We start from the raw sequence: 20,914 nt of genomic DNA, 5'->3' as shown, positions 1-20,914 counted from the left end.
CATTCTAATCTTTTTCTTTGAAATGCTGCAGTCCCTCCAAATACTGTTACCTGCACCCTGAATATGAATACTCATTACACCCTTGTCTAAAAGCCTAAACTGAAGTCAAGATAGATGATAAACTCTTCCATATCCATAAGATTTCTTGTATGGCTGTAGACAAAAGCTAGGTCATAGTTTTTACTAATTTGTTTTGGATAAAAATGTTTTCACTGTTAGCTGTATAAACATTCTTTGTTTAGTTATTTGTTTCAGTCTTTTTTCAGGAACTGAACTGAACCAATATTCTCTGACTTGTCTTTTTCCCCTTTTAAAAATAGGCATTATGTTTGGTTTTTCGTGTCTATCCTCCACAGGTTCAAAAATGATCAGTAATTGTTCTGGGATTGCTTTAACCAGTTCCCTGGATATCCTAGAGAACCAACTGGTTTGAAAACATCCTTAGTTTCTTTAATAAACTATAGCTAGTTCTTTCTCTGTTGTAACCCAAGTTCTTATTAATTTTTGTTAGTCTTATATTAAATGTTGGATTGCAGCTAAATTCTTTATTAAAACAAAAATGCATGAGATATCATTCCAACTTTATCCTGACCTCTTATGTTAGTTATATACCTTGTAATATCTCCTGTGATGTACTGAAATGACATGAAAATGGGTAATAACAAAATGAAAATATTTTAATAGACTTTTCTCAGCATCTTCCTCGACTGTAGTCATGCTCCACAACAGCCTGTAATGTGGTGATCTAGAAAATCAGTGTTAATTGGTCTATATCTATGGTATTTCTTTAACTTAAAAACATGAGGTAATTACGCTCTGATAGATGATACGTTCCCATTACCACACAGATGGTATGATGAAGTCTAGAATGAGATTTAATAGACTATATATAGGAGGGGTTTAAAAGTCAAATATCATAAACATTCAGCATGCAAAAATGAGGCATAGTCTTAGCAACCATACTTCTTTACCTTATTCTTTTACACATGTTGTCAACATATTTTTAAAAAGATGGACTCATGATGCTCAAGGCATTATGCTCAAGGCTCAAGTCTATGAGATGGAGGACCACCTTCATTACAAAGCTTTGAAATAAAGTACTGGACACCTTATAATACGATTCTGCTGTTGGCTACTTCACAGCGAAAGCAAACTCCATTTGTGTCGAACTGCTTCTTTAGAAACCGTGACCTGTGGGCTCAACTATTTGTGTTAAAGGAAGATCAAACCCTTCCCACAGAAGTGTAGCAAATGCAGAACTATCCTGCTTTCCAAGTGACTGGAAGGTCACTGGAGCCACTTTCGAGAGTTAATTTATTGTGGGGAAAACAGTTTTTTTAACACAAAAGCCTGCTCAAGATTAGAACAGTGACTGACTGGGGTGTGTGTGTGATAAAGATGTTTGCATGTGATTATATGACAAATAAGATGGTGTCTTTTTTAGAATGTTACATTTTAAGATAAATTCATCATGCTGTTAATACTGACATGATTAATATTCTTTTAGGTTTTGAAAATTTACCTGGTTTGTCTGCTAAGGATTGTGTCACACTTGCAATCATACGTCATTATATTGACTTTAAAGTGAGTATTGTGGAAGAAAATATTACTACTGTATCTGCATTTGCAAAAATAGCAAGTATATCTCAGGATACAACAACCAACCTTTAAAAAGCTGTCACCTATGTCACAAGTCACCTATAGTTTTACAGAGAGTATAAGCTAGTCTTTACCATCAAAAGAAATAATCCCTCTCCCATCATTGCAGCGCTCCCCAGACTCTTACTTTATACTGCTACAAATGTTTGTGACTGCATAGAAAATAAGACTAGAAACCAACACAAGTTTAAAATAACTCAGAAAAAATAATTTTAACTGTTTTCCAGCTCAAGAAACACAAATGCTCCAGGATAAGAGTAAGAAATTGGGGAGGGGCTGGAGAGTAGGACTGCCTCTTACAGTAAGGTCAGTTTAGAGGAGGCAGCACATTCTGATTAAGGTTTTCCTGTGCTTTCCCATCTTTGTCCCCACGTGCAGTATCCATCTATACTGTCAAAAGTTAAGAATGATGTGTGCATAGGAAACAAGAACAGGATAACAAGCTTTGTGGGAGCCATCCTGCTCAAAAGATGCTTCAGTTTATGCCAATTTTCTGCTTAGGAACAAAGTCTGTGTGAGCTTGAAGTGTTCAAGAACTAGCAAGACTCGATCTTTCATTGATAATTTCAGTGTCTGTTTATGTGTCATGTTGCACTTTGCTCTGATAATATGCATAATGTGAGATTCTAAGCAGCAGCCAGTAGGACACACTTCACTCTTGTAATTTGGTGTCTTGTAGCTATCAGTGTTTCTTTTGAGTTTCTGTTGTTATCAGCATTCCTGTTACTACCCTGTGGAGACAAGCTTGGGCTTGGGAAGTCTTAGGGAGGATTATCATGAATGATAATCCAGTATCATTACTGAAGTCTAACCTTGCATAAAAATTCTGGGAAGTGAAACAACAATAATGAGAGACATGGTTGCTCTATTATGTTTTGAATGCTTAGAGGTGAAAAAAGAGATAACTATCAAATAGCGTGGGGTGTGTTTCACATACAGGTTGGAGAAGTTTGGAGTGAAATGTGTGAAGAACTAAAAGAAGAGTTCAGGCCTGTTGTATCAGATGAGGAAGCCTTGAAAGTTATTTCAGACGCAGCAGAAGATACTGGAAGAATGGTGGTTGCACTGCAGACTGAAGTGCTTGAAAGTCAACACCACCGAGAAATGCAAGAAGAGGAAAAAACATATACAAAAGTAAGACAAAGAGTGTTTAAACAAGCAAAGCCCATGTAAGCTTTTTTGTTAATTTATATGAATATTTTCTTACTATATAATGCTGAAAATCCTGTATGTGTACACTGCTTGAAGATATTTTAATCTGTCTCAGCAGCAAAATTTTAACTTTAAATTAAATTTGGTTAACCTCAGTTCTCCCAATTCGTATAATTTTGCCAGTGTTTAGAGAGTAACATGAAAAAATGAAGCAGTATCATCAGTGATGCATCAGCAATGGTGTAGTGAGAGATAATCATTATGTTACTATGAGTTGCACCTGTGTTCACCTGTAGCCGATAACAATTTAAAGTACTTATTACAACTATATCTGCTTTGTAAAATGAAACATAAGCCTCTGTTATAAGTTCCCTTGGCTGAATATTCACATAGCTTCGTTACCTCAGAAAGTAGGGCTTTGTGCTTCCCAGCATGCTGTGAGTGAGCAGGTATAGCCATTTCCCAGCTTTGGTTATAAGGCAAGCATTTGGCGCTTTTGCTCATCTTTTGTCTCATCCTCTCCTGCTGTCTGAGAAGTACAATCACTTGGTCCAGTTGTCCAAAATCTCATGCTAGTGTTTTTGAGGGATTGTCGTGCATTATGATGCCTGCATTTTTGTCACCGAACTGATTGCATCTCTGTTATTCAGCATTTGAAAGTGAGAATATACAGGAAGTACTCGTGAAATAGATGGGGCTTTTCCAACATCTGTGTTGGAAGAGGGGAAAATTAGTCTGCAGAGAAGGTAAACCTTTTTTTTTTTAAAGACAGTGCATAAGTGAAGTTTTTGAAGGACAAGTACGTTACTACAACACTATCATCCAATATCAGGCAAGAGACATGAGCTAAGGTGGCCCAAGGGGCACAGCTGAACATACTACTCAAACAGCACAAGCACAGAATTCAGAAAAACTCCTGAGAAGAGGATTATCTTGCATCTTATAAATTCCGTTTATATTACAGATCCAAGCTATCCATAAGCAGAGAGAAATGGTAGATAAATCTTGGAAAAATTTCTTGACTCGGACATCAAACTATGAGGCATTGAAGGTAAGAAATCTGAGTGACGGAGCAAACTTTGCATTCACAGTGTAGTTATAATAATTGTGAAGTTCCAAATACATTTCTTAATTATGAGAATATTCAAGTAGAAGTTATAGTCAAAGTTATATTTGCACAGAGATAGAAGAATGAACCGTAAGATGTATTGGCAAAGCTACGCAAGATTTGATTTTTCTGCTCTTCTGATTACAATCACAGATTGGAGATCTACTTTGTTTATACACTTGCAGTTGGGGGACGGGGGGTGGGGTATATTTGTTCTGAAACTGTTGAAACTAAAAGCCTTGTAATTCTTTGTTTATTTTTTCTAATACTTTATTCCCTGTTTTTAGTACAGCAAACTTCTTTCAGGATAGGAAATACTTTATGATGAAAGGAGTTTCTTTTTGTAATATTTCTGCTTTTCCAAAAGAACATTAGAGTCTTGGTTAGGCAATCAGACTAAGTTGGAGAATGAATGAAATCAGACTTAAAAGAAATGCTTTGGCAGCTAAATTTAATTTTTCTTCATTTCCTAAAGGAAATGCAAAAGAGAATAATTTTCTTCATGTGCTAGCACCTCCCTGGTCTGTGGTAAAGATCCATGCTAGAATTAGAAATTAAAAAGGGCCAGGAAAAAGATTTGGAGAACTACAGGCTGGTTAGTTTTAACCGAGTCCCTGGAAAACTTTGTTAGACACAAGGGACAAAAAGGTGATTGGTGATGGCTGTCATGGATTTACCAAGGACAAATCATGCGTTGCCAACATTGTTGCCTTTTGGGATGAAATTATTTGCTCTGGAGAAGGAGAAAGATGGATGTTACTTCCCTTAGTTTTAGCAAGGTTTTCAGCAGTAGCCTCCTTGTAGCCAAAATGGGGAGATACGGACTGGACTACATACAGGTGGACTACAAGTTGGAAAAAAAAAATGGCTGGACTGATGGGCTCAAAGGACAGTGGTCAGTAATTAAAGTTTAACCAGCTGTCAGTTTTGCGTGATATTCTGCAGAGTTAATTATAGGGTTGATACTCTTGAGCATTTTCATTAACAACTTGGATATTGGATCAGTACGCATCCTCATCATGTTCACGCATGACACTGGAGCTGGAGGAAGCAATCCCTGTGCTGAGAGGTAGGGCTGCTATTCAGAAGGACTTTGACAAGCTGGAGGGATGCGCTGGCCAAAAGCTCATGCACTTCAGGAAAAGAAAATGTGAAGTCACACATCTGGGATGTGTTAAAGTGTCGCCCATCCGTCCAGCCTGGGGACTGCCTGGCCGTGTACGATGGATGGCGTGACGAGCTGAGCGTGAGGCAACAGTGCCCTCTGGCGGTGATGGAGGCTGACAGCAGCTATGGCTGCGTGAGAAACAACACAGCCCGCAGGTCATAGCAAGCGATTATTCCCTTCTCACCCTTGCGAAGCCATGACCGTTTATTCTGTTTTCCAGTCCCCAGTACAAGGGAGAGTCACAAACCAGAGGGAGGGTACCTACAATTAAAGGCCAATTGAATTCTCTCTTCATTTATTTAGGTTTTTTGTTTGTATAGTTTCCAACAAGTGCAAGTGACACAATTAATTTGAATTAAATCATTTCCCCTTTTTTCCTAACTATCTTTAGAAAGCAAAAAGGCTTCAGGAAAAATCAATAGAGGCTTGCAGATCTAAACTGAAGACTCAAAATGGAACAGTCCATTCTACTGATATTAAAGGCCTCAGTACAACGGTAAGTAATCCCCAGTGACACTGTTTTATTCTCATTAATGTGTAAGTAGTTTCAGGTTTATTCTGGATGTATATGTGCTACTTCTTAATCTTTCTTTAATAATGTTTATGTTGACAAGCTCCAAGTGTGTAAGAAAGAATCTGTATCTCCTGCAAGGCACCACTTCCCCTTCTGACACATCCTCTGACAACAAGTAGTTGGTCAGAATGAAATTCAGATGTGCAGATTACTCGTAAAAAGTGTGGGTAAGATGGTCCCTATGCTACTTGACATGTATCTCTTGTGGGATAGCCTTTCATGAAAACCTTGCTGAGGTCAGGACCTCCTTCATTTATTGTTGGGTAAACCTGTGTGATGTACTAATCTTTTAGTACATCAGTAGTGTCCTTTGTCAGTAAACATGTTCCTGACTCTGCAGATAAGCCACTCATTGCACCTGCAGAAAAGATATTTTTTTTCCTCATTTCTGTCAGGTAACTGAAGTGTGAGAAAATAAGCCATTGTTAACATCTTACTTGGGCATAACAGCACATTTAGGTGTTGAGTTTTGACAAGCTGAGGTAAGAATGTCCATTCCAGTCAGTAACTGCTTTTGAGCTAGCTGTACGGTTTCTGTGTAAGCGTCACAGCTAAGGAGAATTTTAGGGGGAGGGATGGCTTCTTGGTTGCTTATAAGTTATTCTTACATGTAAGGAGAAACAAGGAAGAGAGAACATGAGGTGCTGTTTTCAAACTTGTACAAAGGCAAGAGGTTCTATCACCATGGGATCTGTCATGAATGAGTAACAACAACTAAGGTGGCTGGATCCTGAAAAAGAAAAGAAGCAGTTCGTGTTTGATGTGATGAGGAAAGGAGTTTCATAGGAAGCAAGGAGATGGTCACAGAGTGCTAGACTAGGATTTTTATCAAATTATCTTTGCTCTAAACTTCTGAAAGATATGGAGGGACACATCTGTGAAGGCAAGATGAAGTGGGCTGGAAAAATGATTTAGTTACATGCATATATCACTGAGACTGTTAATCAGCAATATTTTGTAGGAAGTATGTGAAAAATTTAGATATAAACATGAGTATTCTGGAAATTGTTGGTAGAGAGAAATACTTGGACCTTAAGCCAAGATTATTAGTTTATTCGGAGGGAGAGGATTTAACAAGAAAATATCTTTATGGTTCTATAGTGAATATTTCAACAACTATAGACAAAAACAAAGAAAAGATTTGTCCATTTTATAAGATAAGTGTATTAAAAACCTGAACACATCAGCAACATCAGATAAAATTCCTTGGGTACATTGCTTAGAAGAATTACAAATGACAGATATGGCTGGCAAATTTTTTTATGGAAAAATCTTCTTCCCACATCTCTGCCTAACACCCTTAGTAAGGAAAGATGAAAGTTAAGCTGATTGTTGCAAACCAGTCAAGGTCAAGTAATCCAATATGTGAGCTGCATGCACTCAAAGAGTTGCATTGTTTGTTTTAGTAGGTCATGGTTAGAAGATAGAGGTGTCACTCAGGGATTTTTATTCAAAGAACTGAATCTATTCAGTATAAAGAGTAGTAATGAGACTGGAAGGTGTATGTCTCTTTCAGTCTTGGTGTTTTCCTGGGGCAGTAGTTATAGGCAATCGCATTCTGAGATAAATGGGGTCCATTCTCTTTTTTTCCTTTGAAGTATTAATGTATAGTAAAATTCCGAGGACAAAAGGTATGGCTGATATTATACACAAATCAAAGTAACATTGCACAAGAAAATTCTATTGTTATGAAGGCTTGATTTTCTTCTATTTGTAAGATCAGGCATGAAGGCAGAAAAGCAGAGTACATGAAAGTACTTGCTGAAAAACCACTGTCCTTTCCTTAATATTGATGGGAACAATTCACGAATTTAGTATAAAGGATAGTCTTAGTAGACCTCAGAAACCTCAGCATGCACCTCCACCCACTGAATAACGTTTTTGAACAACAGTTCATGATTTAACTCTCATCTCATTTTATATGGTAACATGAATGTCACGCAATGTATTTATTTTGTTTTTCAGATTGGATCTGGCTGCTCAGTAACTGTTGAAAGTACACCTCCTCAGTTAGTTGGAGGGCCACTGGCTGTTACAGACCTTGCTCTTAGAAAGCCCTCTGTTTGTGAAGGAGCCTTAAAAAAGATCAAAAGAGTTAAAACATTGAACTTGGTTAAGGATTTGGTACCTATGGAATAGATAGTGTGCTGAACAGTGCTTTTAGTATTATAGCTAACTGCACATATATTTTAGCTACAAGATAAAATGTGTTGTTAATGCTTTGATGAATTACATAGAACATCTTGAGAGAAAAATTATATTTTGTCTTAACTAGTATAAATGTGGAGATGATTTATTAATAAAGTACCCCATACAGTATGGTACAAAGGTATATTGAGTCTAATGATTTTGTGTGCTAGTGTCAGGTTACCCTAATCCGCTATCAGCAGGTCCACTATGTAGATTTCCATCTCTTGTTGACACATTCCATACACTGCAGTTTAAGTACCTTTTCCATTGAGCAGGGTGATGAACCTTCACATAAACACATTCAGTTCTTCATTTTCCTGGATGCCATACCCACATAGTTTTTGTCCAAGTCCATTTTGAATTCTTGAATTGCTGCCTTTAGCGTCAGGACTTCTGACTTCTCAGTTTTCATCTAAAGACTAAGCAGCTTGTCTGTGCCAACAGTTTCTCCAAGCCTGTTGGAGAGACATGTTGAAGTGTCTTGCTCCTCATGGGTTTCTCACAGCTCTTTACCTGATCTTACTATTCTGTTTCTTGGATTATTTCCCATATTGTCTCCAACAAGAACTCACCCTTTTCCAGCCTAGCACCTCTATAATACCAACACAAACTTGTGAACACCAGACCTTTTTGTAAATGACTCAGTTTCTAAGCGAATGTCTCCTTTCCTAACTTGGGCAAAGCCGCAGTTAGTGGTATTACAATACAGCAAGATACCTTGAGGCTGTTACTTCATCTTAAAACCAGTTGCTATCCAGCCCTATGGCATAAATTGCTGTGGCACTGCAAGGGGTGCTGTGAGGTACAAGCTCTGGCACGTGGTCTGTCATTTTTGCCTGTAAGCACCATTTTGAGAAAAGTACAAGCTTTCACTTTGTTAAATGCTAACTGGAAAAATGGAAATAAATTTGAGCTAAACAGGTAGAACTTAGCTTCCAACTCCTTTTTTTACTTCCTGAAAGAGGGATGGGGGCGGGAGGGGGGGTGTATGAGCATTTCTTAAAAATCTTTGTCCCTATAACAAGACATAACAGTGCTAGCATTAAAAATAAAGGCAGGTTTTTGTTTCAATATTATCTACTTAAACTTTATAAAAAGAAAAACCCTAAGAAAATAATGAAATAAACCAAAACAGCCATATGAAATGGCACTTAAACTTTAGAGATATCTCCACATATGTAGCTTCCAAAGATCAGAAGCATTTTCTTAAGGGCAGGTCTGTTAAACATTACATTGTGAAGATAGTCATCTAGTACTTGAGCCAGAGAAATGAAATCAAGCTATGCTAATTTAATTATATTTCTATGCCGGCCCTTTGCTAACTGATAATTTTTAAGTATAACCTGGTTTCATGACATTTTTTTCCAAAATCAGCTGCGTAAAGTTTGTTTTGTTAAACAAGCCTCTATGTGTATTTCTTGCCTGCCTGCAAGAAAGATAAACTAAGGTGTACAGAGATTATCTTACTGAAGTTCTCTGTCAAGTAATGTCCTGTTCAGTTGTTTATGTTTGTATTTCTCTGACAGCTCTTCAGCAGCTATGCTGCTTTATTACTGTATCAGAGAATATGAAAATATATCTACACACAGGGGTGACCACAAGTATGCTCCATTGTCTTTTCACAATTAAAGCCAAACAATAAATATTTGACTAGGAGGACAAAGACTGTGACATTTAGGGATTTTTTTAAGTGCTTGCACATAAGCAAATGTGTGGGTGACTCGTTGCTATCGGCAGCAAGGCAAAGGCCCATTTTTTCCAAAAAACTCGTGTAAGTCCCTCCAATTTCTGAGTAAAAGCTACAGCAGTACAGTGTAGCCCAGGTATGGATATAAAAGATCTTTTAGCTGGAAATCAGTTTATATATATGCTTATGTAAAAACTTTAAATCAGAAACAAAGTGAGCTCTTCAGCATTCCTCCCCCAGCTGCACTGTGCTTCTGCTACAAACACCCTGAGCTTGCAGGCAAGTAGCTGCAAATGCTCTTGTTAATTTTAATAAAAGACTGGAGAAGGAAGGGAACAGAATTTCCCGAAATGCTTACATTTATACTTCACAAATTAACACTAACACAAGACTTCACAGCAGCATAGACAGCATTTGATTTTTCCGGTCAGCCATGGACCATGGTCAGGCTGTTGCTGGGGGAACCCAAGGAAACTGGGCTTGCTGTTCCTGCTGTAACCCAGGGACGGAAAGAGAGGGAGCATGGAGTACTGGTGGAGGAAAAGATCATCCCACTTGCTGTTAATTCTTCTTGTAGACACCCCAGGGGTAGCCAGCTGGCTCTCCATGACTGTCATAAATAAAACAGGTATGTCCACATGCAATTTTTTTTGCTGCTCTGCTAATGATACTGCATGAATTCACTTTAGGATAGAATAAGCCTTGTAGTTAAAGTATAACGAATATAAGAAATATATTCTAATGAAATTAATAGTTGCACAACAAAAGCTGCTATGAAATCCTCTGTACAACCCTGTACCAAGGCTAAGAACTTATATTTACTCAAAAATGTAGGTGTAGTAATTAGGTCATGTAACCATAGTCTGAAAGAAATAATTAATGAAATAACTGATCAGAGAAGGAGTCTGTTTCTCTTTCTTTAACTTTCTCTAGCAAGGGGCCTGCTTAGAAGTTATCTAGAGGGAGCAATTAAAAGAAACAAGCGGAAGAAACAGATGGTTGACAAGGGCATAAATTAGCTCAGACCGATAAGAACACTGCAAACTGGCAAGATCATCACATACCAGACAAAAGGTGAAAAGTACACCATGAAGAAGACCTATGGCCTTCCTCCCAGAGACCCCTGCCCACAATTCTTGGAGGAATATGCACAAGCCCAGAGGACTGATAATCTAATTAACATATGAAGTGAGAGTAGGCGGGATTAGGTAATGGCTATGTATAGGCATTAATTGAATATTCATTGTTTTATTGTATAAATATAAGATAATTAGTTACTTTAAACATGCACGTTAGGCGGAAGGATCCCCCATGCATCCAGCGTTGCCAATAAAGGATACTCAGGCACTAAGAAATTTTGACTTCGTTCTTTAAATCACTATGTTACTGTTATTTGTATCACCTGCCCCTTTTGCAGACACTACAGATTGACTGTAGCAATACATTGTTCAGGTATTCTGGAGCCAATTATGATAGCTGCTAGGCACCTTTGTCGCATGTAGAAAACCAATTAAAACAAATACTTAAAGTCTGAGAAAGGATGGAGCTTTTAAAACTGCATAGGATACCTTGCTCTGGCAATCCATTAAAAGATCAATAATACAGGGAACATTACCTTTAAAATTATATTACAGTTTTACACTTCTGTAGGTGATGAATACAATTACTTAAAAGTATGAACAAGGGGAATTTATTTATCTGGTTAATGAAAGTTAAGACACTATTTGTTGCAAATGCAATACAGTACATTTTATAAACAATATTGCTGGAACAGATTAGACGATGGCTCTCAAATAGCTGCTCATCATAATGCATCAATTCCTGCAACTCCTGGGTTTGGGGGAGTCATGACTCCCTCTGTTTGCTCAAAAGAAAGGGCGTATTTAAAATATTTTTTGTATCAGGAACTTAACAGTGATATTTACAGGTAAGAAATTTCTCACTCCTTTTGTACCCTCTCCTGAATACTGTAGGAGATTTATTTTACAAGATGCAGTTCAATATTGTGTTTATCGAAATGATCATTTAAAAATCTATGAGAATTGTTGGGCATTGTACAAACTACATCTGAACTAGGCATTATGTGGGATGGATCTCTTGTTCCTTACGAAGGTTTATATGCTGTTACTGTGTAAGAAACATTTCCTACAATAATTAAACCCAGTTGGGATCTCATAAAAGGCTAGAACACAACAGGGACTGAACAAACCGCATTGTCTAAGGAGTAAAGCAGAGAACAGTCAGCTTCTCTGAGTGTTCCCATTTGTTCTCAGGCTTTCTGTGCTCAGGAGAAATGGATTAACTAGATGGTTAATCTCCCCAAATTAGTTTACTCTTGCTGGGTGGTTTCTCATAATGGGAGCAGTAGCCAAGCCAGTCTCTCGCTCTTTCAAACCACTCAATGCATGGGTCTCTTCTCAACTGTGATGTTGCCTGCTATGACAGGGAAGGATGGTATCACCTTATTTACCTGTGTGAATGTGTAAATAAAGAGTAGTCTTGCATAAAGTAGTTCTTCATGTAGTAGTGGTTTTTCAAATAATATTAATAGACAAAAAGAATGACTACTATTCAGACCCTGCTGCATAGAAAAATACTTTAATCAATCCATAGCCTAGACTAAGCAGTGATAAAATAAAAAGTTTAGACTGCACAGGACATTACAATTAGCATAATCCTTCCCTTTAGCTTGATGTCACACTTTTTTGTAGTTCTTAAACATAAAATTGATTGTATGTGCGAGACACCATATAAAGTGACCGTTGACATTTTCTCCATTGCTTAATGTATAAAAATATATTGGGTTTCCATCAAAATTAAAAGTATTGGAAAAGATGAACCTCTACAAAAATACAGCACTGGTTCAGACTTACAAGCTTACCTGAGAGAACTAAGGTGTTGACTCAAAACACACAAGCATTCACACATGCAGTGGGAAAAAGGCAGCCTTGGTAGATTGCAAGACAGGAAAGCAAAAGTAACAATGTGGGAGCTCATGTACTTATCAGTTTAGCAGTGATTAAGTACTTTATACAAAGAAGAGGGAAAATAATGTTGAACCATGCCAATGGATTTATCTGGGCATCTACAGTATATGCTGTGCTTTTTTCCTCCTTCATTTTGTTGTTGCCTTGCTAAGGTATCTTCATTTTCTCCCCTTTTGGCCTAAAATGGGTTGGTAAAAGCAGATCCTGCAAGATTATGAAAGAAAGGTAGTTATTTTCCAAGCAATATGGTTAGGAATGTTAGGATTATATGATTGCCATGTTCAACCTGGAAACCTAAAACATCTAAAGGTACATCAAAAGACTGTTGTCTATTACTGAGGAGGAAGGAAGCCAACAGATCTAGGACTGGTTAATAAGATGTAAAGCCAATCACCTCTATGATCCCTGTTCAGACTCATCCCAGACCACAATGACCAGAATTTGTCACTGTTTGATGACTCACAGTGACCATGAGATCACATTGTGTGTCAACAGTTTTAATGGGAAGAGCAGGTGTTCAAGTGGTCAGGGATTTGAGCTTCCTTTCTCACAGAGGGGTGATTCCCCAAAGTTGAAGGAAGTCCAAATCCAGGAAACTTTTAGTATTGTAATATCATTTGTATGCACACAGTGATTAAACAGAGAATGCAGCATGCACTTCCACACCCTCCCACAAGCACACCCAACATTTCTTACAGTGTTAAATGTAGAAATGTAGTGCCCTAACTACCTTTGACTCATGTTTTGTGAAAGTAGCTACCACTGAAAGATGCAAAGAGTTTTGACAATTAGAGACAGAAAACTAGAAATTACTGCATTGAGTTGTCTAAACAATCAAGGATGAGGATGGAACAGTGGTTCAGTTTAATGTTTGTACATAAACACCATATCCTACAGTTACCTTCTAAAGTTCTATGTGAGTACGTGGAAGAAAATCTGGGAGTTAATTGTCTTCTGCCCATTCCATGAGATCTTGAGAGCACACAGTCTACATACATGTCCCAGAAGTTCTGAGCTAGATCATTGAAGAGGTCATTGTGCTTGGGCTTAGGGGATTCCTTTAGGAACATCATGAAGTCCCAGAGAGCAATGACCGTATCCGCTACCTTGAGTTTCTTCATTTCCACCAACTCATGGGACGACACCTCCCAGCACTGATGGTCAATCTGACCCAGGCTTGGAGGAGTTTCTTTTTGGTAGTCTAGATTGGCATAAACCAAATTCAGTATCAATATACAGCCCAGCTGAAGATACCACCTTCGTTTCCATACAGATTCCATGCTTCAAGATACCTGAAATAAAGTGTATAAAATTACAGTGGTTCTGCCCATTATGTAGTTCATTCTCACATAACTTTGAAGGATACTCCAAGAGAAAATTTATGCATATATACAGAAAAACATTTCTTTCTAAACCACGGAAACCAATTAGTCAATGAACCTTAAGACCAGAGCTAGATTGGCACCTAGAAATTGTTAATGCTGTTTAGAACATGAAAACCTGAAGCAGAAAGTTTGAAGTGGCCGTAGCCTATGTCAGAACTGCTCGATCTCAAGGCTTCTTCCCTTAAACTCCTGTGTTTGGATCATCAGTAAAATCAGATTAATAGCAGATGCTTAAGGAATCCTAGTGATATGCTATTCTAAATGATTGCAAACAAGAAACAGAGTTATAAATAGGCAATCTTTCATGGAACAGTCCAACTCAGAAAGGTGGTAATGAAGGAACAGTAAACCAGACCATTCCACTGTATTGGGTGAGCGTAGGCAGGTTATGAACTCATTCAGTAGCTGTGCAAGACCAGAAAAAGGCAGATTTCCTTCTGGCTTATGTTAGAAAATAAACTTTTGGCACAATTATTTCTGGCATATATGCAAGCCACAGAAACTATCTGGAGAACTGGAGTGGAAAAAAATAACAGAGGAAGCATAATGAGAACTTAAAATGTGACAGAACATGTAATCATTATTATACAAGGATTCCCTCTGGGAAAAGTGCAGTTTTCCTATGATGTATATTCCATACGCTCAAAGCAGGTTTAGATAGAACATCACTAGAACACCTGAAATTTTTTTATCAGTCCTTCCTGTCAAGATAAAATACAGTGGAAAAGGAGAGGAAAGAGGAAAACAAAAAAAGGACAAGCCAGCACAGGAAGAAGTCTGAAGGAAAAAATGACAGTCAAGACTGTCAAATAGTACCCCTTATTTTGGTGTCCTGAATCAATTCTACGTCAAATAGTTGATACCATGGTCATTCCCACAGTTTCCAATCCAGAATGTAAAATACAATTACAAAATTATGCCAGGTTTTGTTCAGATACAAGACAATCTTTTGGGCAACTGTGCAGATTTTACTGGGAACTTGGCCAGAATTGCAAGTGTGCTCTCCCACTCAGAGGATCTTTGGATGCTGGCAATATGAAAAGTTAGTCTATGTCTTCGAAGAGTTAACACACCGACGTCCTCCCTGCAACTCCTAGGGGTGCAATTAGAGAGGATAATCCACAGATAATACAACATATATGTGAACTGTCTATGAGAAGACAGAGTCGAGGTGACACCATGGAGTTCACAGTTGTATCAAGCTGGGTCAGGAGACAGGACAGCTTGAAACAGGCCTTTTTGCTGTGGCCACAGGGTTCTGGATTATTTTTTAGTTTAAATATGCTATTACACTGCTACAGCCACCCGAGGTCCATAAACTCATGTACTCCTTTACCTCACCTTCAGGGCTCAAGGGAATGAGACAGACAGATACCCCCCGACATAAGTCCTTTCTAAAACTTCACCTGCTAGTTACATTTCAGCAGGATTACCTGCCTCAGCATCCTCAGAGTTTATGGACATGCATTAAAGTTTCTCTTCCTTGGCTTGTTAGAAAACTGGCTCTGGGAAACAGGCAAGGATGGAAATGCTACTCTTCTCACTCCCACTTCACCAGGCATCAGCATTTAAAGGACACACTAGCAATTCAGCCACCAAGAACAAAAGCGGCAGCCGGGAAGCCACCAACATTCTGAGCCGTTTTGATTTGATGTTTCATTCCAGCTAAGAACTAAAATGCTAAGGGCCCACTTGAACACCTCAGACAGGAGCAGAGACCAACAAGCCTCACAGAGACTCTGAACTCATAACTCCTACTATTCAGTAAAAGACAGGCGAGTTTCACAAAGGCAGTAACTAACACGCCGCGGTAGAAGTTATACTTACGGCGTTTCTGCCAGGAGGTGGAAAGCAGCAGCCTTGACACAACAGCAGTCAGCCACTTGGAGAAAAAGAAAGAAATTCATGAGAGGGCTGCGAGTGCTGGGCAGCTGCTGGACGCTCTGAGGGTGCCAGGATTACACTGCACAGGGACAGCTCTGCCACTGGCGAAGCAGCAGCAGCAGCAGCAGCGTGGACTCGGGGCAGTGGAAAGGCGGGGGGGCTGTGGCTGTGGCAGCCCCACCTCCTTCTGCAGCAGGCACCAGTGCCAGCCCAGCCTGGGCTGGGGTCCCACCTGCAGGCACTGCGCCTGTACGGCTGCCTGGCTGTGTTCGGTGAGGGGAGAGGCAGGGGGCTGTCAGAAGAAGGGAAATACAGTGGATAGCAAATCTTTCTCCAAATCAGTAACACGAACGATCTCCTCATTTTATAAATCCATCAGCAATCCTGGCTGCCCACCAGAACAAGCGCCCATCAAAGACATTTCAAAATAATGTGAAACGGATGTACAGCCCAGAATTTATAGGCTTATTTATATAAGTGCATCCACTATTCCAGCTCCCTTTTTGCAGAAACTCCCCGACTTGAGATCTGTTTTGCATTGTTTTTTAAGATCTCCTATAATTTGGTTGCCAGGGAGGTTTTCGATGCTATTTTACTTTTACTTGACAGCATCCCCTCCAGAGGCTGGTGCCAGAGCCAGAATTCACATCCCACACCTTCCAGCCAGCAGCAGCCCAGCTGTGCCAGCTGTTAAAAACCTGTTTTCTGATGTTTTGTTCCTGGCCAGTTATCTTCTATGCCAAGGAACTAGGCTCACATTTAGAAGAGCTCTGTTTTCTGTGAGAGACAGAAGCTTATGAAGGAGCTTAATTAGATTTCTAATTCTTTCTTTCATATGAATTCTTATGATAAACCATTGTGATGTCTCATCAGAATTCTAAGATCAAAAATAGCTTTTGTCCAGCTGCTGTAGATTTTCCACCTGTCTGTATGTTCTGGGTTAACCAAGCCAAACCCAGTACAGTATACAAAATAACTTCTATATCCTGCTAGTAAAATGAGGGTAAAACCACCATTTTAATTGACAAGAGTGTCAGGGAACCCAGAGCATTAGAATTTGTAAAAGGCCATTGATGGAAGATGATCTACTAGTGCAAAGTCTCATCCTAAGGACAAACTTCTTTCCATAAATTTGCAGTTCTGCTTCTCCCTCAGTCCTCACAGCTCCACACCCAGTGAGCTGGATTTCTGGACCCTGAGGTGTCTGTTGTGCCTAATCCAGGACAGGTTGCCCAAAACTGAATTATATAAGGGTAAGGATTATTACAGCTATTTTGTCTTGCGTAATTAAAGCTTAGATTTCTCAACATGTACATTCAAATCACCTCTTAGATCACCAAGGAAAATTGATTGGGTCATATTCTAAAATGCGGATTATTTTTGAGAACTCCTCATACATTGCATACATGCTTTTTAAACTCTCCAAGGAGACTTCCTCTATCAAGGAAGGTCATCAGTCTTTCACCTTCAAAGGCACTAGAGCATATTCAAAGTCTGCCAAAGTAAAACCATCAGCAACCAACATCATTAAACTCAAAGCATTTTTGCAAATACACTAAAATTCTGTGCTTCTTTCCAGTGCGCTGGGGTTTGATGTCATTATAACTCCATAGGTATCTGCCTCTCTTTACATCACAAATTCCTACAGCTGGGATATGCAACAATAACAGTTATGAAAAATGGCAATGCCATCGAGCATGCCTCAGTTTCAGGATTCCTGTGCCCACCTCTGCACTGAAGGGCTGGATTTGAAATACTGAAGTTCTCTGCTTCATTGGTGTCTCAGTACAGCTCATCACTGTGCAAGGCAACGCCGCAGATGGGAGTGACACAACTCACTCGTGTAAGAGAGAAGCAGCAACAGGTTTATTGGTATAACACAGTGATTTAACCAAGTCTGATAGTAAATGCAACAGTGGTTTAACAAGATTCGATGGCAAGGAACGCTTCATTATTTACTGCACAGAGGGCAGAGTCAGACAAAACTGTCAGGGAGACCCTCCCACTGAGCCATGAGGTGCAGAAAGGACCCCCTGGCGTTCCGAACTCCTCCTCAGAGGGGAGATTGGATCCAGACTTGGTTTCAGACTGGGTCAGCAGTTTATATCTAAAGGACTATACGTGCGCAATCAATCTCTTATACCACTTAGCTAAGATTCCAAAGTTTAGCTCTTAATCACCTATTAAGTCACCTATTAATGCTATTAATCACTACCGAGAAACTGTTTCGGCGAGGAATCTCGGCCTCGAGGAATCTCAGCCTTGAGGAGTATCTTGAGAGGTGTCCCTGCTCCAGGGGAGGTCCTGCCGTGCAGCCCGCTGCCATGCAGGAGAGCCCCCCAGGCCCTGGGCTGTCCGTTATTTATGGAGTGGATAATTGACTCAGTCACATCTGCATACTGAATACAGGAGTCAGTTTCTTTCACACTTGGCTTGAGCTGGACCTCGACCAGCACTGTTAGGTGGGCACCTCAAATTAGCCCTTGGTTATCATGCTGTTATCTGCTCCCCCCCCCCCCCCCGCATCGCAACCAGACACATCCATTCTGACCCCCCAGGTGGTTATCACTTGAGCATTGCCACAGAAACAAAGGTCAGGATGGGGGGGAGCACACCGCCACACAGAAGAAGAGTTCATAACCTGAGAACTACTTCACAAGGGATGTCCCAGCCCTTTTCATATTGCATATAATGGAAGGAAGTTGTTTTACTTCCTCCTTACCTACCAAGGACTGGAAACTGCTCTTGTCAGAAGAAAAGGGCTGGGAGTTCCTGTGGCCCAGTGCCAGTGGTACCACAGTGGTACTTAAGAACAAGTGCTCCAAAAGTCATTTCTGTGACAGCCTCACAGAAATTATTACTTTGTAAAGGCTGTTGGAAGGTTTACAGCAAATGTCAGGTATCTGAGGCACTGGCACAACTTGGGCTCCCCCACAGCTTCACTCCTATTTAAAGAAAAGACGTAAAATTTCAAAAGACTACTGATCAAAGTATAATTAAAATGCTGCATCTGTCACACAGTAGAAAATCACATCACTCTGCAGCACTGTGTCCATGTAGAAATCAAACTCCACTGAACCTATACACAAAACCAGCAGCTCTCTCCAAGGCTGCATGTATAGTTTGACATCAGTAACTCTCCTGTACAAGATGTTGCCTGGAGGAACAGTCTGCTCTACAGCAGGAGAGGGCTGATGTAATTAAATGGCAGCTGCTCCTTTCTTGAATTCAAGTGTCACTCAGCAGCTCAGGACTATAATTTGAACTTTATTTTTCTGTATGGTACATTATCATATATGAAAAACAATGTACCCAGAATAATGATGTCTGAAGCACCCCAGCATGTAAAACTGATAACAGTCCTGGTTCCAGAGAACCTCCTCTCTCTGAAGGCAGGCATGCATAGCTGATGAGAACACAGGACAAATATGTAGTAAAATTGGGTCTGTTAGGGTTTCACAACATGCTTTGGTGGAGCACAACATGACAGGAACAGCCTGTCCTTTCAAGTGGAAATGTAATAATTTCTGCTATGAAGACAATACATACAGTACTTAAAGGCAAATACAACAACATTCAGAATAACTAGCTATCTTCTGGAAGCCTTTTCAGCTAAGCAAGTAAACAGCATTTCAAAATCTTGTTTCAGAAAAGTAAGCCATGCTTGAACCTACACAGCTATATAGAAGAAAGCATCCAGAAAACTGGAATATAGTTACCTTATCTCTGAACTCTTTGTATCATTGAAAGGAACTAAAGCTGTATTAAATGTAATTACTCCTTGAAATTCTAAAGCAGCATTCATAACCAAGGAGATTAAACTGTTAGGAAAGCTGTACAAGGAACCTACCTTTAAGAAAGCTCCTTCTTATCACTTATCAAAATAGCTTTCAGTAAGTTTTCAAGCGAAGAAAAGCTTTTCCTCTTTTAGTTTGCTTTATGCACTATCGAATGTATTGGCATGATCAATCTCACAGTGAAACAGTCAAAATTTCAAAGACATTTAAAGGCGTGTAAAGGAGTGGGTAGTTGCACATCTGCTTGGCCACTGCAACAATTCCTTCTTGTCCGTTAATTCCCACTTAAAATATCTAGGTGTAGTAGCACAGGATACTGGTGCACATGGTGATTTCATTCTACTCCAACAGCCACTGACAGAAACCCTCAATCCTTTTTCTTCATCCTACAGATTTATTTTTACCACGCTCCTCTTGCTTTTCCTAATGTAATTAATAAATTAACTATTTTTAATCTTAAAATTAAGTATTCCCAGAGTACAATTACAGAAATCAAAGTGCTAAGGAACCTATCTTTCTTAGGAAAATACTTTCAAATAAAAAATTATTTTTAAAGTGACACCTCATCAACAATCTTCTCTTAGGAATCTATTCAGGTGAAAATTGTTCTGAAGGCTCTTTCATATTTCACTTTCCTTTATGCTATTAGGCATCTTTGTCAGTCAAGCACTAAGGGATCATCACCTATGGGACAATGCCACCCAGAAGGAGGAACCCATTAATTTAAATTGACAGAGATCAAAATTATTGACAACCAATAACCCTGCAGGATGTTCCATGAAGTTTGTAGGACAGAAGCACCATGAAGAGAGACACTGATCATGCTTACTAGGTAAGCATTGTTATTATGATTTCTGTTTCAGGACAGGTAAGGTCAAGCAAACTCGACCTGTGACCAGCTTCATAAAATCTAAAAAGTATCTGAAAGCTACATAAAAGCTTGGGTTGCAGGTGAAAGCCCTTTAAAACCAGAGACCTTGTCCACGTACTTGGGAAAGCAGGGGTTTTTTTCAGCTAGTACCTAAATATAAATGGAATTTAGGCAAAAACTGTGTTGTGCTCTCCATTTTGCAGAGGTTCAGGAAGAATTCAAAAGATGCAGGATATACCACATGTAAACCACAAACTCCGGCACAGCTGTTTCACACAGTGAGTTTTATGACATGGGATTAAGGACAAAAGCAGCTATTTCTGTGATTTTGCGTTTTTCAATTGATAACCAAACTTAGGCAAAATAAAATGTTTCCCTCAAAATTCTTCCAACATCAATAGTTTTCCTACAGCATGAGTTTTGAACCGTTGTACTTCTGCTTATTCTTTTTA

General features: G+C 39.2%; 2 protein-coding genes across 2 annotated transcripts in view; one reads left to right on the top strand and one right to left on the bottom strand.

Annotated features, from left to right (window-relative positions):
* Positions 1 to 20,914, top strand: part of LOC130147969 (GTP-binding protein 10-like) — a 66,538-nt gene that overhangs the window by 20,365 nt on the left and 25,259 nt on the right. The window contains exons 19-22 of the mRNA XM_056335961.1: positions 1,508 to 1,584; positions 2,599 to 2,793; positions 3,776 to 3,862; positions 5,479 to 5,583. Coding sequence (XP_056191936.1) covers positions 1,508 to 1,584; positions 2,599 to 2,793; positions 3,776 to 3,862; positions 5,479 to 5,583 — 464 coding nt within the window. The remainder of the gene's footprint in view (positions 1 to 1,507; positions 1,585 to 2,598; positions 2,794 to 3,775; positions 3,863 to 5,478; positions 5,584 to 20,914) is intronic.
* Positions 12,704 to 13,805, bottom strand: FAM237B (family with sequence similarity 237 member B). The gene is made up of 2 exons (XM_056335963.1): positions 13,427 to 13,805; positions 12,704 to 12,729 (listed from the first exon to the last, which is right to left on the bottom strand). Exons 1-2 carry the CDS (start codon positions 13,803 to 13,805, stop codon positions 12,704 to 12,706), a joined length of 405 nt encoding a protein of 134 aa, XP_056191938.1.

Source organism: Falco biarmicus, chromosome 4 (genome assembly GCF_023638135.1).
Source record: "Falco biarmicus isolate bFalBia1 chromosome 4, bFalBia1.pri, whole genome shotgun sequence".
NCBI lineage: Eukaryota > Metazoa > Chordata > Aves > Falconiformes > Falconidae > Falco > Falco biarmicus.
Note: the sequence above shows the minus strand (reverse complement) of the source record. Positions and strands in the feature narration are given on the sequence as shown.

Excerpts from the sequence above, each read along its gene's own strand:
- FAM237B (XM_056335963.1), bottom strand. The coding sequence starts at position 13,805 with ATGGAATCTGTATGGAAACGAAGGTGGTATCTTCAGCTGGGCTGTATA. Across the intron at positions 12,730-13,426 it reads CTCACATAGAACTTTAGAAG|GATCTGCTTTTACCAACCCA; the intron begins GTAACTGTAGGA and ends ATAATCTTGCAG.